Source organism: Oncorhynchus mykiss, chromosome 5, assembly GCF_013265735.2.
Source record: "Oncorhynchus mykiss isolate Arlee chromosome 5, USDA_OmykA_1.1, whole genome shotgun sequence".
Lineage (NCBI taxonomy): Eukaryota > Metazoa > Chordata > Actinopteri > Salmoniformes > Salmonidae > Oncorhynchus > Oncorhynchus mykiss.
Window position 1 is genome coordinate 54,194,160 of NC_048569.1, and position 14,991 is coordinate 54,209,150.

General features: G+C 44.6%; 1 protein-coding gene across 2 annotated transcripts in view; it reads right to left on the reverse strand.

The window, feature by feature from the left end:
* Positions 1–6,030: 6,030 nt before the first annotated feature.
* The window catches only part of LOC110522970 (E3 ubiquitin-protein ligase RNF220-like), a 49,031-nt gene continuing 40,070 nt past the window's right edge, over positions 6,031–14,991 (reverse strand). For both annotated transcript variants that reach the window (XM_021601401.2, XM_036977842.1), the window contains exons 7-15: positions 14,054–14,097; positions 11,819–11,906; positions 11,063–11,165; positions 10,685–10,771; positions 10,503–10,540; positions 9,376–9,466; positions 8,774–8,882; positions 7,087–7,161; positions 6,031–6,961 (exon numbers count right to left, since the gene is read on the reverse strand). In XM_021601401.2, the coding sequence (XP_021457076.2) occupies positions 6,890–6,961; positions 7,087–7,161; positions 8,774–8,882; positions 9,376–9,466; positions 10,503–10,540; positions 10,685–10,771; positions 11,063–11,165; positions 11,819–11,906; positions 14,054–14,097 (707 nt within the window). In that variant the 3' untranslated portion in view covers positions 6,031–6,889. The remainder of the gene's footprint in view (positions 6,962–7,086; positions 7,162–8,773; positions 8,883–9,375; positions 9,467–10,502; positions 10,541–10,684; positions 10,772–11,062; positions 11,166–11,818; positions 11,907–14,053; positions 14,098–14,991) is intronic.

The window sequence follows — 14,991 nt, forward strand, 5'->3', positions numbered from 1 at the left end:
ATGGGTCCAGATTAGGGTTGGGGCGGTCTTGACATTTTGTCAGTCGGGTGATTGCCAAGCAAATAACTGCCGGTACATTTTGAAAAAGTATAATAAATCCATGTAATATAGCCTACACCTTCACAATAAATCCATGTAATATAGCCTACACCTTCACACTAAATCCATGTAATATAGCCTACACCTTCACAATAAATCCATGTAATATAGCCTGCACCTTCACAATAAATCCATGTAATATAGCCTACACCTTCACAATAAATCCATGTAATATAGCCTACGCCTTCACAATAAATCCATGTAATATAGCCTACGCCTTCACAATAAATCCATGTAATATAGCCTACACCTTCACAATAAATCCATGTAATATAGCCTACGCCTTCACAATAAATCCATGTAATATAGCCTACACCTTCACAATAAATCCATGTAATATAGCCTACACCTTCACAATAAATCCATGTAATATAGCCTACACCTTCACACTAAATCCATGTAATATAGCCTACACCTTCACAATAAATCCATGTAATATAGCCTGCACCTTCACAATAAATCCATGTAATATAGCCTACACCTTCACAATAAATCCATGTAATATAGCCTACGCCTTCACAATAAATCCATGTAATATAGCCTACGCCTTCACAATAAATCCATGTAATATAGCCTACACCTTCACAATAAATCCATGTAATATAGCCTACACCTTCACAATAAATCCATGTAATATAGCCTACACCTTCACAATAAATCCATGTAATATAGCCTACACCTTCACAATAAATCCATGTAATATAGCCTACACCTTCACAATAAATCCATGTAATATAGCCTACACCTTCACAATAAATCCATGATAAAGAAACATGACATGAAGAAAATGTAGTCTATTTCAGAAGAAAAGAATTGCACACTCTTGAGTTGTCTTTATGTTAGCCCTGGTCTGGCTATGCCATATTATCACAGCTCAGGCTAAGACCCAGATGCAGACACAAGAGGCGGATAGTACGAGTCTCAGAGTTTATTACAGTACAAGGCAGGAAATCAGTAGGTCAAGGCAGGCAAAGGGTCGTAATCCAAATCAGAGTCAGGCAGGTACAGGACGGCAGGCAGGGTCAGGACAGGCAGAAAGGTCAGAACTTGGAAGACAAGAAGAAGCAAAAACTAGAGCACAGGAAACACAGGAACACGCTGGTAGGGATGGACGGGACAAGGCGAACTGGCAACAGACAAACAGAAAATGCAGGTATAATACACAACACACAATGGGAGACACCTGTTGGGGGTTGGAGACAATCACAAGGCAGATGAAACAGATCAAGAAGTGACTGTACCCCCCTGAGGGCGCAACTTGGCATCTTACCCTGGGACATGGTTGACTGGGGTGTTGACAGCAGAAGTCCGCGATGAGGGATGGGTCCAGGATATTCCTGACGGGGACCCAACACCTCTCCTCCGGGCCATAACCCTCCCAGTCAACCAGGTACTGGAATCCCCTGCTTCGAGGTAGAACACTCAGGAGGCGCCTCACTGTGTATGCCGGATGGCCATCGATAAGACGGGGGGAGAGGGGTGAGCCCGGAAACAGGAGACAAAGGGCTGTGAGACAGGGGTTTAATCCTAGATACATGGAAAGTGGGATGTATACGAAGGGTGCGGGGCAACAGAAGGTGAACAGCAGAGGGGCTATGGACCTTAGAAATGGGGAAAGGGCCGATAAAACAGGGGGAAAGGTTGCGGGACTCCACCCGGAGGGGCAGATCCAGAGTGGAAAGCCATACCCTCTGCCCAAGACGGTAGCGGGGAGCAGGGGTCCAGTGGCGGTTCACCTGTCGTTGATACCTGGAGATGTTCTTGAGAAGAGCGGCCCGGGCTATCTTCCAGGTACGGCGACGGACGAACATCTGGGCAGAAGGTATGCTGATCTCTTCCTCTTGCTCCTGGAAGAGTGGGGGCTGATATCGCAGGGAACACTCAAAAGGTGAGACCAGTAGCAGAACAGAGAAGAGTGATGAGGGAATATTCCATCCACATGAGTTGCTGGCTCGAGGCAGTGGGATTGGTGGAGACGAGGCAACAAAGAGTCGTTACCAGGTCCGGATTGGCTCGATGTGACTGGCCGTTAGACTGGAGATCAAAACCAGAGGACAGGCTGGCTGACGACCCAATAAGGGTGCAGAACGCCTTCCAGATCCAGGATGTGAACTGAGGACCGCGATCGGAGACCATGTCATCCAGAAGACCGGTAGATCCGGTAGTCATCCTGCACCATGAGTTGGGCCGTCTCCTTAGCTGAGGGCAACTTAGGAAGGGGGATCAAATGGGCGGCTTCGGAAAACCTATCCACCACCGTAAGGATGGTGGTTTTGCCATCTGACGGAGGGAGACCTGTGACGAAGTCCAAGGATATATGGGACCAGGGGAGGTGAGGAACAGGCTAAGACCCAGATGCAGACACAGAAGGCTGATAGTAAGAGTCTCAGAGATTATTACAAGGGGCAGGCAATTGTTAGGTCAAGGCAGAAAGGTCAGAACAGGGAAGACTAGAAAAAAGCAAAAACTAGAGCACAGGAAACACGGGAACACGCTGGTAGGCGAACTGGCAACAGGCAAACAGAAAACGCAGGTATAAGTACATGAGGTAATGGGAGACAACTGTTGGGGGTTAGTCACAAGACAGGTGAAACAGTTCAGGGTGTGACACATACAGTATGGCTGTGGGCTACACTACTTCATTTAGCAGAAAAAATTTGCTTAGAATTCCGTGGCATTATTTTATAGGATGAAGAATACAATTGAACATAGCCCGAATCAAACACAAAGGACATTTTCTCCAAACGAGTCGAGGGAGTGCGCAATTGCAACTGTTCAGTGTTGAGCAGCTAACAAAGAAACAGGTCCTCCTATATACTTGATTTAGAGTTATGTCTGCAACTTTAGCTGTGATACAAACGTTGGGCTATATGTTTAGATTTTTAATACATTCTAAGGCTGCATGATGCTACTCTAATGATCATTTGAAAAAAAAAACGTATGAAAGCCGTGAACACTGCTTTGCTTGCATCCACTTCATCAGTCTCTCATTCACAAACAAGAATTTCCCGGCGGCATCCCCTTTGTGTGGCTGTAATGCCCGCAAAAAAACAATCCATGCCTTTTGTGGCCGGTGGGTGAATATAATCATTAGAATTCCCTTCTCACTCGCATGGCTCTCTCAGATATCTCAATTCTTATTAGCCAATGCCCGTCACGTGATCAGGTCCTTCTCACAGTCTACAAATGAAGACAAACATTGGGGAAGCAACTGCAAATTCCGGGGTGCATATTGAAGATGTTGGAAGGTGTCGATGAGCTGTTAGAGCTATTTCGTCACATTACTAACGCAGCAATGTGCACAAGGCAGAAGGCTATCAGCGCAAATGTTCCAAAATGCTATCAACTAGCGGGAGAACACCATTCTCAAAAGGGACCTCAAATGCGGTTATGCATGTAATGCTTTATTATAAAGGTGCATTTTTTGTGGTGAAAATGATCACCCCAAACTCACTGCCTATGTATGCCAGTTAAGCTCTACACCGGTTGTAAAGCGGATTAATGTGCTTCATTTTAAGATGTTATTTGGTCACTTTAATTGTGATACAAGCCTTATTCAAAACATACAGGCCTACAGGCTAGGCTACGTGAGATGTGCAACTATGATTTGAAAAAGTCCCTCAAAAAAAGGCATGAGCTGTTTCTTGCCTTACTGCACACAAGCAGGGCATCGTTCACAAGTGATACTACATCATTCACAAGTGATATTGTAATATTGTCACCCATCCGACTAATCTTGATTTAATGTTTTCTTTACATATACTAAATAATATATGTGTGAAATTGGTTTTGATTTACAATGGACCATTATCATGCACCGTCTTGAAACGGAGCCGGGGAACAAAATATGTCATCTATGCACTTAAATCAAATCAAATCAAATTTATTTATATAGCCCTTCGCACATCAGCTGATATCTCAAAGTGCTGTACAGAAACCCAGCCTAAAACCCCAAACAGCAAGCAATGCAGGTGTAGAAGCACGGTGGATAGTAAAAACTCCCTAGAGAGGCCAAAACCTAGGAAGAAACCTAGAGAGGAACCAGGCTATGTGGGGTGGCCAGTCCTCTTCTGGCTGTGCCGGGTGGAGATTATAACAGAACATGGCCAAGATGTTCAAATGTTCATAAATGACCAGCATGGTCGAATAATAATAAGGCAGAACAGTTGAAACTGGAGCAGCAGCACGGTCAGGTGGACTGGGGACAGCAAGGAGTCATCATGTCAGGTAGTCCTGGGGCATGGTCCTAGGGCTCAGGTCAGTTGAAACTGGAACAGCAGCACGGCCAGGTGGACTGGGGACAGCAAGGAGTCATCATGTCAGGTAGTCCTGGGGCATGGTCCTAGGGCTCAGGTCCCCTGAGAGAGAGAAAGAAAGAGAGAAGGAGAGAATTAGAGAACGCACACTTAGATTCACACAGGACACCGAATAGGACAAGAGAAGTACTCCAGATATAACAAACTGACCCTAGCCCCCCCGACACATAAACTACTGCAGCATAAATACTGGAGGCTGAGACAGGAGGGGTCAGGAGACACTGTGGCCCCATCTGAGGACACCCCCAGACAGGGCCAAACAGGAAGGATATAACCCCACCCACTTTGCCAAAGCACAGCCCCCACACCACTAGAGGGATATATTCAACCACCAACTTACCATCCTGAGACAAGGCTGGGTATAGCCCACAAAGACCTCCGCCACGGCACAACCCAAGGGGGGGCGCCAACCCCGACAGGATGACCACATCAGTGAATCAACCCACTCAGGTGACGCACCCCCTCCAGGGACGGCATGAGAGAGCCCAGTGGAGCGAATGGCGGACGCTTTTCCGGTGGTTCATATACATGCCAGCCATGTTGTAAATGGTCACCGTAACAGTCCCAGTCCAGATGCTCCTTCCTCTCGGGTCCCGCACCCGTCTCAGGTGAGCTGATGGTATGACATGTGTTATTAAATGTGACACTGGCATCTAACTCAATTCCTGGAGGGCAGTGTCTGCGGGTTTTCTTTTCGCTCCTCCCTTGTAGTTCATTAATTAATTAAGGAATTGATAAGTTAGGAACTCCCCTCACTTGGTCTAGGTGATAACAACAACCAGTAGACCATTAGCTTTTCCCAGGAATTGAGTTGGACACCCCTGGCATACAGAAGATGGGTCCTGACGCTACTGATGCGTCATTGTGAAGACTCATTGCTCAGCCCATGGAAATAGTCCCCCCCCCCCCTCTGGCTTCATTCTCTCTCTGTCCATCCCACCCTACTGCCCTCCTTAGCTCATTTCCTTCGTCTTGGCAGGAACAGTGGGCGGTCAGAACCTGAAAAAAAGCTAAAGAATAGTAGGATTGAATGGCTTAGTCTTGACCTGACCTGGCCTGGACTAATCCTGAAGTAACCCATTTGTTTCTTAAAGGACAATTGCATAGACATACAGTAAATCAAGGCTGGACAGATCAACATGCAAGGAGCTGCTTGGCTTTTTTATGATGGAACAAATCACACCATAGATAAAAGGGCAACAGGTCAGGACTAATTCGTCGAACTGTGAACATCATTTAGATCAAGTGACTTGGGTTTAACTTTCTAAAAACCTTTCACGAATAAGAATTAAGGAACTATTTATGAACTAAATAAGTATATATATTTTTTTTTTGTAAAAGTACAATTCATAAGCTTAACAATAATTTACAAAGCATTTAAGCATGTAATAAGCATTTATAATTGTTTACCGGTATTTCATGACAGTTATTATAAAGTGTAAGCAAGATTATGGTTTTGATCTATAACATTGTACACACATTGATTCTAAGGCCGGGATTCAATTCGATCGTGGGTTATAGGCATCGCAGCTTTTAAAAGTCCATTTCCAATTTGAGCCGACACATGCAGCCTTACCGTGAATGGGATCTATGTGAACACGTTGCCTTTAAACGTCGCAGTGCCTATAACCCTCGATCAGATTGAATCTGGGCCTAAATCAAAAATCGGTGGAATAAATGTTTTTCAATGATATCGTTGTAGTGTAGATATTTATTTATGCAATAACCATCTTTTTTAAAGACACATTGTTTTTTTGTAACATTGATTAATTACACTTTGTACTCCTGTACAAAGAAACACAACCTAAACGACAAAAACACAAAATAATGAATCTCAAAATATGACAATTGTTATGTTCACACTTTCCTCCCACCCGAACTAACCAAAAAACATGACTTCATAAGAACATGACCGTTAACACAACGGGAGTGTTAATCTTTTTCACATACACAATTGAAAACATACACAAAACTATTTACATGTGCTTTATCCTGGTAAAAACAGACAATTATTATTTCTAAAAAGAGTATACAGTATATAATAATAGTCCAGAGTGATCTACATCCACCTGAAAGCTTTCTTTCAGTGCCTGAGCGCTGAGAATACTTCAGTTCTTGTCCTTTATTTCATTTATATACCTTACGGGGATTAACGGATTGAGCACAGAGTCCTCCTCTTAGAACTGTCCTGGCTCACTAAAGGTGGAGGTGAGCAGGGTACAGACGAACACCATCCAGCTGGGCGAACCAAAGGTGAAATGTCAAACCTAAAACGTCAAAAGGACATGAGGACTGATCATTGTGCAATACCCAGTCATGGGTTCGATCTATTCATGAGGTGCGCCCCTACCTAGTTCGGAAGGTGGGTGGGTGGGGGTGGGGGGGTTAAGGTGCAAAGACAAGGGTGATCTCTGACAGGCCAGCTGACCTTTATGTCCCCCTGAAAGGCCTGTGCTTCCCCGGGCCCCGCCGGGCTACAGATACACCCGTCTCAGGTCCCCGGGTGAAGTTATGGTGTTACACTGTGGACAAAGCTTCTTAGCCCCCTAGAAGACAAAACACAGCCATGCGTGACAGAAATACCATTTGTTGTATGTAATATATCTTATATCATGCTCCTTAGCTTTAGCGTTATCTGACAGGATTTCTTCCCGTTATTCTTTATTCTTACCAGTGTGCGGAGCCAGCACTCCTCACAGTGGACGTGCCAGCACTGGATGGAGGTGAGGGGCGTAGAATATGTGTCCTATAGGGACGGACGGACGGACAGACAGACAGACAGACAGGCAGGCAGGCAGGCAGGCAGGCAGGCAGGCAGGCAGGCAGGCAGGCAGGCAGGCAGACAGGCAGACAGACAGACAGACAGACAGACAGACAGACAGACAGACAGACAGACAGACAGACAGACAGACAGACAGACAGACAGTATTGGATTACAGTGCTACACAGTGCTACACATTCCACATTCTGTCCTGTTCCCACTCTGATTAAATGGGAGACAGTTGTCACTAGATGGCGCTAAGTGTCTGTATCTGCTGTATTAGTGCCGCTTGAGAGGATGGATGAGTGGATGGATGAGTTAAGTGGCTAGGATGGATGAAACAGCTACCCCTTGACTTTTTGCACATGTTGTTACGTTACAGCCTTATTCTAAAATGAAAATGAATTAAATCGTTTTCCCTCCCGTCATCAATCTACACACAATACCACATAATGACAAAGCAAAAACTGGGTTTTAGATTTGTTTAAAATGTATAAAAAATGAAACACTGAAATATCACATTATCACAACATCACATATTCAGACCCTTACTCAATACTTTGTTTAAGTGCATTTCGCAGCGATTACAGCCTCAAGTGTTCTTGGGTATGACGCTACAACCTTGGCACACCTGTATTTGGGGAGTTCCTCCCATTCTCTGCAGATCCTCTCAATCTCTGTCAGATTGGATGGGGGAGTGTTGCTGCACAGCTACTTTCAGGTCTCTACAGAGATGTTCGATCGCGTTCAAGTGCAGGCTCTAGCTGGGCTACTCAAAGACATTCAGAGACTTGTCCTGAGCCAGTTCTGCGTTTTCTTGGCTGTGTGCTTAGGTTTGTTGTCCTGTTGGAAGGTGAACCTTTGCCCCAGTCTGAGGTCCTGAGCACTGTAGAGTAAGGTTTTCATCAAGGATCTCTCTGTACTTTGCTCCATTCATCTTTCCCTAGATCCCGACTAGTCTCCCAGTCCCTTATGCTGAAAAACATCCCCACAGCATGATGCTGCCACCACCATGCTTCACAGTAGGGATGATGCCAAGTCTTCTCCAGATGTGACGCTTGGCATTCAGGCCAAAGAGTTCAATCTTGGTTTCATCAGACCAGAGAATCTTGTTTCTCATGGTCTGAGAGTCCTTTAGGTGCATGTTGTCAAACTCCAAGTAGGCTGTCATGTGCCTTTTATCAAAAATATCAAATAACCTGTTTTCGCTTCATCATTATGGGGTATTATGTATAGATTGGTGAATCCATTTTAGAATAAATCTGTAATGTAACAAAATGTAGAAAAAGTCAAGGGGTCTGAATACTTATGCACTGTAGCTGTGATACATTCCTCAAAAGTCTGGATTAAATCAATTGTTCAATTGGAATGTCTCATAGTGTGTTTAATTAGTTCAACAGAAGGTTATCAGGATACAAGTCAGTGCTTCTGTTGAACTAGATTCCTCTCAGTGCTGCTATCCTAAACTAGCCGTGTCCCAGACTCCTTTGTGCTCTTATCCAACTCAATTGTTCATTGTCAAGATAAACAATGATAATGAGTAACAAGGAGTTGGCATGACAGCACAAACAGGCCGGGATTCAGGCCATACACTCACCATACAGATGAGACATTTGTATCTGTCTCCTCTGGACATCTGCTTCTCTAGGTCTCGTATCCGGGTTTTTAGTGCATCGAGCGTCGTGAGTGCCGAATCCTCAGAGACCCTGAACACACACACACACAAACACACACACACACACGCACACACGCACACACGCACACACACACGCACACAGGCACACGCACACGCACACACACACACACATATTCAGTGAGAGAGAGGAAGGGAGTGAGGGGGACAGGAGAAGAAGAGGCCAGAGTCATTTATAAATCGAAGACGGATGAAATGATTAGCTGGTATACATGTACATAGAGCATGAATTTTAGGAGCAGTCACATTGCCAGCATTCACTGTCTCATTTATCATGGGAAGAGAAAACATTGCTGAGAGAGGGGGAGGGCAAGTACCACACACACAGGCACACCCACATTCATACGCACTCAGTCACCACCAGTCTTTCTCTATGAGTTGAGCTTGATTTATAGATGAGCTTAGGGAAAAGACAGAGTTTAGGTTGGGATTTTTGGGACGGTTTACAGCACCACGTAGTTAATGGTAATGTGGAACATTTTCACAATTGAATTTTCAGAACTTACATCTCTATGTCACAGTTTTTACAGGTCCTGTGTACGGAGGTAATGCTGTTGTCCAGTTTGTTGCGTTCTTCGTTGCTGGTGGATGGACATCCTGTAGCAAAAGAGGACTATCATTTTAAATTGGGACATCGCCAATCATTACAGTTTTTCTCAATCACGTACAAGCATATTTTTTGGAACAACGCTGTTGATATTCAAAACAGAGTCCACAAAGACACAGAACTCTGTGGCCTTTTGCAAAAACAGTAAATGCATTTTCCAAATGTGGTTGCCTTCTCAAAACAGAAACACATTGATCAAAACGACATTCTACCATCAACATTGCAAGCGCATTCATCAAAAGAAAACGACTGCCTGCTAAAAAAAAGATTACCGCATCCATAGCTACTTTAACTCTCGAGTCCAAGCAGAGGAAACAGAGTTAGTCTGTGTTTTAGAAACCCCAGTAGATCAACACATTTCCTGTGCTGTCAGCAACTCCTCATAGACAGAAGTAAAACTATCCAAAGGTTCATGATTATGGGCAATTACTCTCCTTTTATACGCAGGAATCAACCCGCCATTTCCTGGTTGCTAAAATTCTAATAGTTTGCCTAATTTCTGGTTATGTGACAAAACAAGCAGTCATTGTACAGAGTATAATTGTCCCATCTAAACCAAGAAATATTGTATTTTTAGCTATTTGAAAGTCAAAAAACGTGAACTAAAGAACGGGACGCATAGAAATAGCGAACATTGAACATACCTACCGCTTCTTAGACTTGCTTTCAATGACAATGAGAGATCTATAACTCTCGCTTCTATGTGAATTTGGTCGGGCCACCCCAAAAACGTACACATTGTAGCTCTAACGGCGAATTTTGCCTTCACTGCTGACATTTGTATTTAATGGTTTGCAAAAGGTGGTCTAAGATATGCAAGTCGGGGAACCAAGGCAAGAAAATGATCAAAAGTTGTGTAAATGTATTTGAGCATTTGATCATTGCTGTTCTGCTTTAGATACATTTCAACACAGATCCAAAGATTGCTTGTACACTACTGAGAAAAAGTGTATTATCCAACTAATGAAGTACTACACATGAGCTCATTCGAAACACCACATGTACTGATACCGTAGCTGTTCTCACCCTCATTTGTCCATTTTGAATGGTCCAGAGTTCCAACACTGAGAAACAAAAGTAGGATCGTATTTAGAACTAACAAGACAGTTAGTGCAGACAATAATAACAACACAAAAAACGAGGCATTGTTGTGTGGCGATGGGAACATAGAAACAGGCCATGGAAGTACCGCCCGTGGCGGTGCGTACTTTAAAACAGCCCCCCTCGGTGCTTTCCTCTCCTCCACCTCCCCGGGCTCCCGTTGTGAACAGGGGATGATGTCTGCCTCTGTATATCTGGATCACCAGGCTAAGGAAACATAAACATGCAGTGGGAACAACAGAAATATACATGGTCGAATGGATGTTCCGACTGAGGGGAATATGAACTCTTTATGTGGTGTCCTGCATTTCTCACCGTAGGTTCATTTCTCCTTTCTATGTCTGACTGTTGCTGCATTCAACAAAGGCACATTTGTTCCCTTGTTGAATTGTTTGTTCTGTGTGCAACAATGTTAACTTCTTCAATGCTGCCACACTCTCGTCGATGGTGTGAGATTTCGGGGGATTGGTCAATTAGAAGGATACTGTGCTCCTCCGTAGTCCACGGTGTCGTCTCCATCAACGTCCAGGTCAGCATCACTGTCGCCACGGCCCTCATTAGATGTGCTGCTGCTCACAAATACCGACCCTGAGGAGAGCCTCATTATTATCTCCATCCCAAATGGCACTCTATTCCCTTTATGGCGCACTACTTTTGCACTGTAAAGGGAACCGGGTGCCATTTGGGACATACCCTCTCTGGCATCCTCACTTTCACCTAGCACATTCTCACACGGTAGACAGTGTCATGTTGACTATTGAGTGCTAAGAGCAGATGTTCAGGGCCAATGAGAGGTGAGACGTTTTTGCCCATCTGAGGCCATTGAAAGGTGACACTTGAAAACCGCTTTTCAGTAGTAAATGATGAAAACTTCAAAATGGGTGAAGTGTTTCATAACATTTCTCCATGTCACCTAGAGTATCTCCCCTTTTCTGCCACAAGGGTCAAAGAATTCCGGGAACGTTCCCAAAATGCCATGGTTTTCCAAACATCCTGGTTGGAAGAGTCCTGGAATTAGGAGGGGAATATGATTTCTGGAATACCTGGAAATGTTGGAACCCTATCTGCAACCCATATGCTCAGGGTAGAGCTCTCTTAGATAAGGGAGCGCAAATTCAGCCTTATAGATACTGCAGCATAATCTGGACTGAAAGGTTCAGTGTCTTTCTCACCACCACCCAAGCACATGATCCACCCCACTGCACCAGACCCAAGACCCAGTCAGAGGGTCACCCAGTTACCTTTAAACCCCCCCAGCATGGAGGTCATCTGTAACCTCCTCCGCTCCCTCCACTGCTCCCCCTCTCCTCCCAGGTCCACCAAAATGTCCTGGAAAGACACACACACGGGACATGTATGCATGATGAAGCCACGCAGCCAGACACATACACACAAACTCACAGACACACACACACAACATTTTGTTTTTGCCTAACGCAAATGCATATCTCACAGCCCTTGTGTGTCACTGATGTATCTCCTAGGGGTAACCTAAGGTACAGAAGAAACATGACCACGCTGAGCCTAATGGGCAGTAAACAATATCAGGGGTTTAAGCACAGATGGGCACAAAGCTCTTTTAACCTGTTTCAGGACCAATTCACCTGCCCCATCTGTCATCAATCTTTCTAAGACATCCAGTATGGTATACAATATGACGGCTGGCAAGGAATAGCTAGGCTTGCTGTCGCGTAGGTTAGCATTTTTATCATGAATCTTGTTCTGGAGGCAGCTCTGCAGTGGTCACTAGCTGGCACAATCACAAAGTCATAAAATCGGATTTAAAACCTGTCACAGATCCCTCCGGAACATTCATTACGCACACCTGGCCCCTATTCCCACTGATTGTATTTGTATACAAACTCAGCAAAAGAAGAAACGTCCTCTCACAGTCAACTGCGTTTATTTTCAGCAAACTTAACGTGTAAATATTTGTATGAACATTGCAAGATTCAACAACTGAGACATAAACTGAACAAGTTCCACAGACATATGACTAACAGAAATGGAATAATGTGTCTATGAACAAATGGGGTGTCAAAATCAAAAGTAACAGTCAGTATCTGGTGTGGCCACCAGCTGCATTAAGTACTGCAGTGCATCTCCTCATGGACTGCACCAGATTTGCCAGTTCTTGCTGTGAGATGTTACCCCACTCTTCCACCAAGACACCTGCAAGTTCCCGGACATTTCTGGGGGGAATGGCCCTAGCCCAATCTAGGGAATGGCCCTAGATCCAACAGTCCCCAGACGTGCTCAATGGGATTGAGATCCGGGCTCTTCGCTGGCCATGGCAGAACACTGACATTCCTGTCTTGCAGGAAATCATTCACAGAAGAAGCAGTATGGCTGATGGCATTGTCATCCTGGAGGGTCATGTCAGGAGGAGCCTGCAGGAAGGGTACCACATGAGGGAGGAGGATGTCTTCCCTGTAATGTACAGCATTGAGATTGCCTGCAATGACAACAAGCTCAGTCCGATGATGCTGTGACACACCACCCCAGACCATGATGGACCCTCCCCCTCCAAATTGATCCCGCTCCAGAGTACAGGCCTCGGTGTAACGCTCATTCATTCGACGATAAACACGACTCCAACCCCAAAACCGTGACTCATCAGTGAACAGCACTTTTTGCCAGTCCTGTCTGGTCCAATCGCTGGATTTGTGCCGATAGGCGACGTTGTTGCCGGTGATATCTGGTGAGGACCTGCCTCTCTCAGCCTATTGCGGACAGTCTGAGCACTGATGGAGGGATTGTTCGTTTCTGGTGTAACTCGGGCATTTGTTGTTGCCATCCTGTACCTGTCCCGCTGATGTGATGTTCAGATGTACCGATCCTGTGCAGGTGTTGTTACACGTGGTCTTCCACTGTGAGGATGATCAGCTGTCCGTCCTGTCTCCCTGTAGCACTGTCTTAGGCATCCTGAAAAGGACGTTTCTTATTTTGCTGAGTTTATGTGCCCTTTGGTTTCCATTGGGCTATCGATTATTGTTACAATGTCCGTTGGTGCGTGTGAGTACCTGTGCTGTGTGTTTTGGGCTTTGGTTCCCTTGTGAATTGTGCAGATGATTACGGTCTCATCCCGTGTGTTAATCATTTGTGCGTGTGTGTTATTTGTTCAAGGTACACCTCGCTCTTTTGTTTGGGTTTCAACCCTGTCTTTTTGTTACGTGTTTGTCTGCTTTGGCACGCCGTAATTTTAGGTATAATTAAAAAAATATTACGCATTCCTGCGCCTGTCTCCCGAATCATTCATGCCAACCTTACAAAACCAAACCCTAACCTTAACCACACTGCTAACCCTAATGGCTAACCATAACAAAAGGCACAAAAAACATGAATTTTTACAATATAGCTAATTTTGACTAAGGGGAAATTGCTCAGTTTTGCATCCAGGACAACACTCACGACAATATATTTCTACTTGCTACTGTCGCCTACAATACAATGCCAGTTACTATTTAAGAATATACCTGAACTTCGTCAGCTTTCCTCCTCTTCAGCTTGCCGATCCTGACTGAAAGAGCACCCACACAAACAGACATGCAGAGAGGGTTAACTAGAATATGTCCGTAGAGCTAAGTATTAGAAATTGGCTGCACAACTCCTTATTTGGAGTGAAGGAGCAACACATGATACAGTAAACACCCAAATGAAGGAGATAAAGTAGAGAAGTATTGCTTCTGCTTTCTAACAATGGGGGTAAACATGAAAGATGCTCCTAATAATAAATATAGACTGGAATACAGACAAATACATGCAAAAGCACGCAACACACAGTCTTGTATATCTAACCTTGTGGGGACACACATTGCAGTCCCATTCAAAATCCCATTTTCCCTATCCCCTAATCCTAAACCTAACCCTAATTCTAACCCTAACACTAATTCTAATCTTAACTCTAAAAACCCTAGAGATAGAATTTGACATAGTGGGGACAAACAAAATGTCCCCAGTTGGTCAACATTTTTGTTTGTTTACAATTCTTGTGGGGACTTCTGGTCCCCACAAGTATAGTTAAATACGTCCACCCACCCACCCACACACTACACACACGCCCACACGCACGCACACACACACACCCTATCCCACCCCCACACACTCAATGACACACACAATAAGAAACATAACACACTAGAACAACAACTGTGGACTCAATTTTTTTTTATTGTTTTCTTAACTGCAGATTGCCTATGGGGACATTAACTTTTAGTAGAGTGTAATTTCAGTAGGATGACAGTAGCCACCAGGGACAGAGAGCCACTAACCATGACCCACCCGGATAATGAGGGTTAAGGAGATGGTAATAGATGAGGGCCTTGGATGTGTCCCAAATGGCAAGCTATTCCCTTTATGGTGCATTACTTTGGACCAGGGCCAATGAGGATCTGGTCAAAAGTAGCACACTATA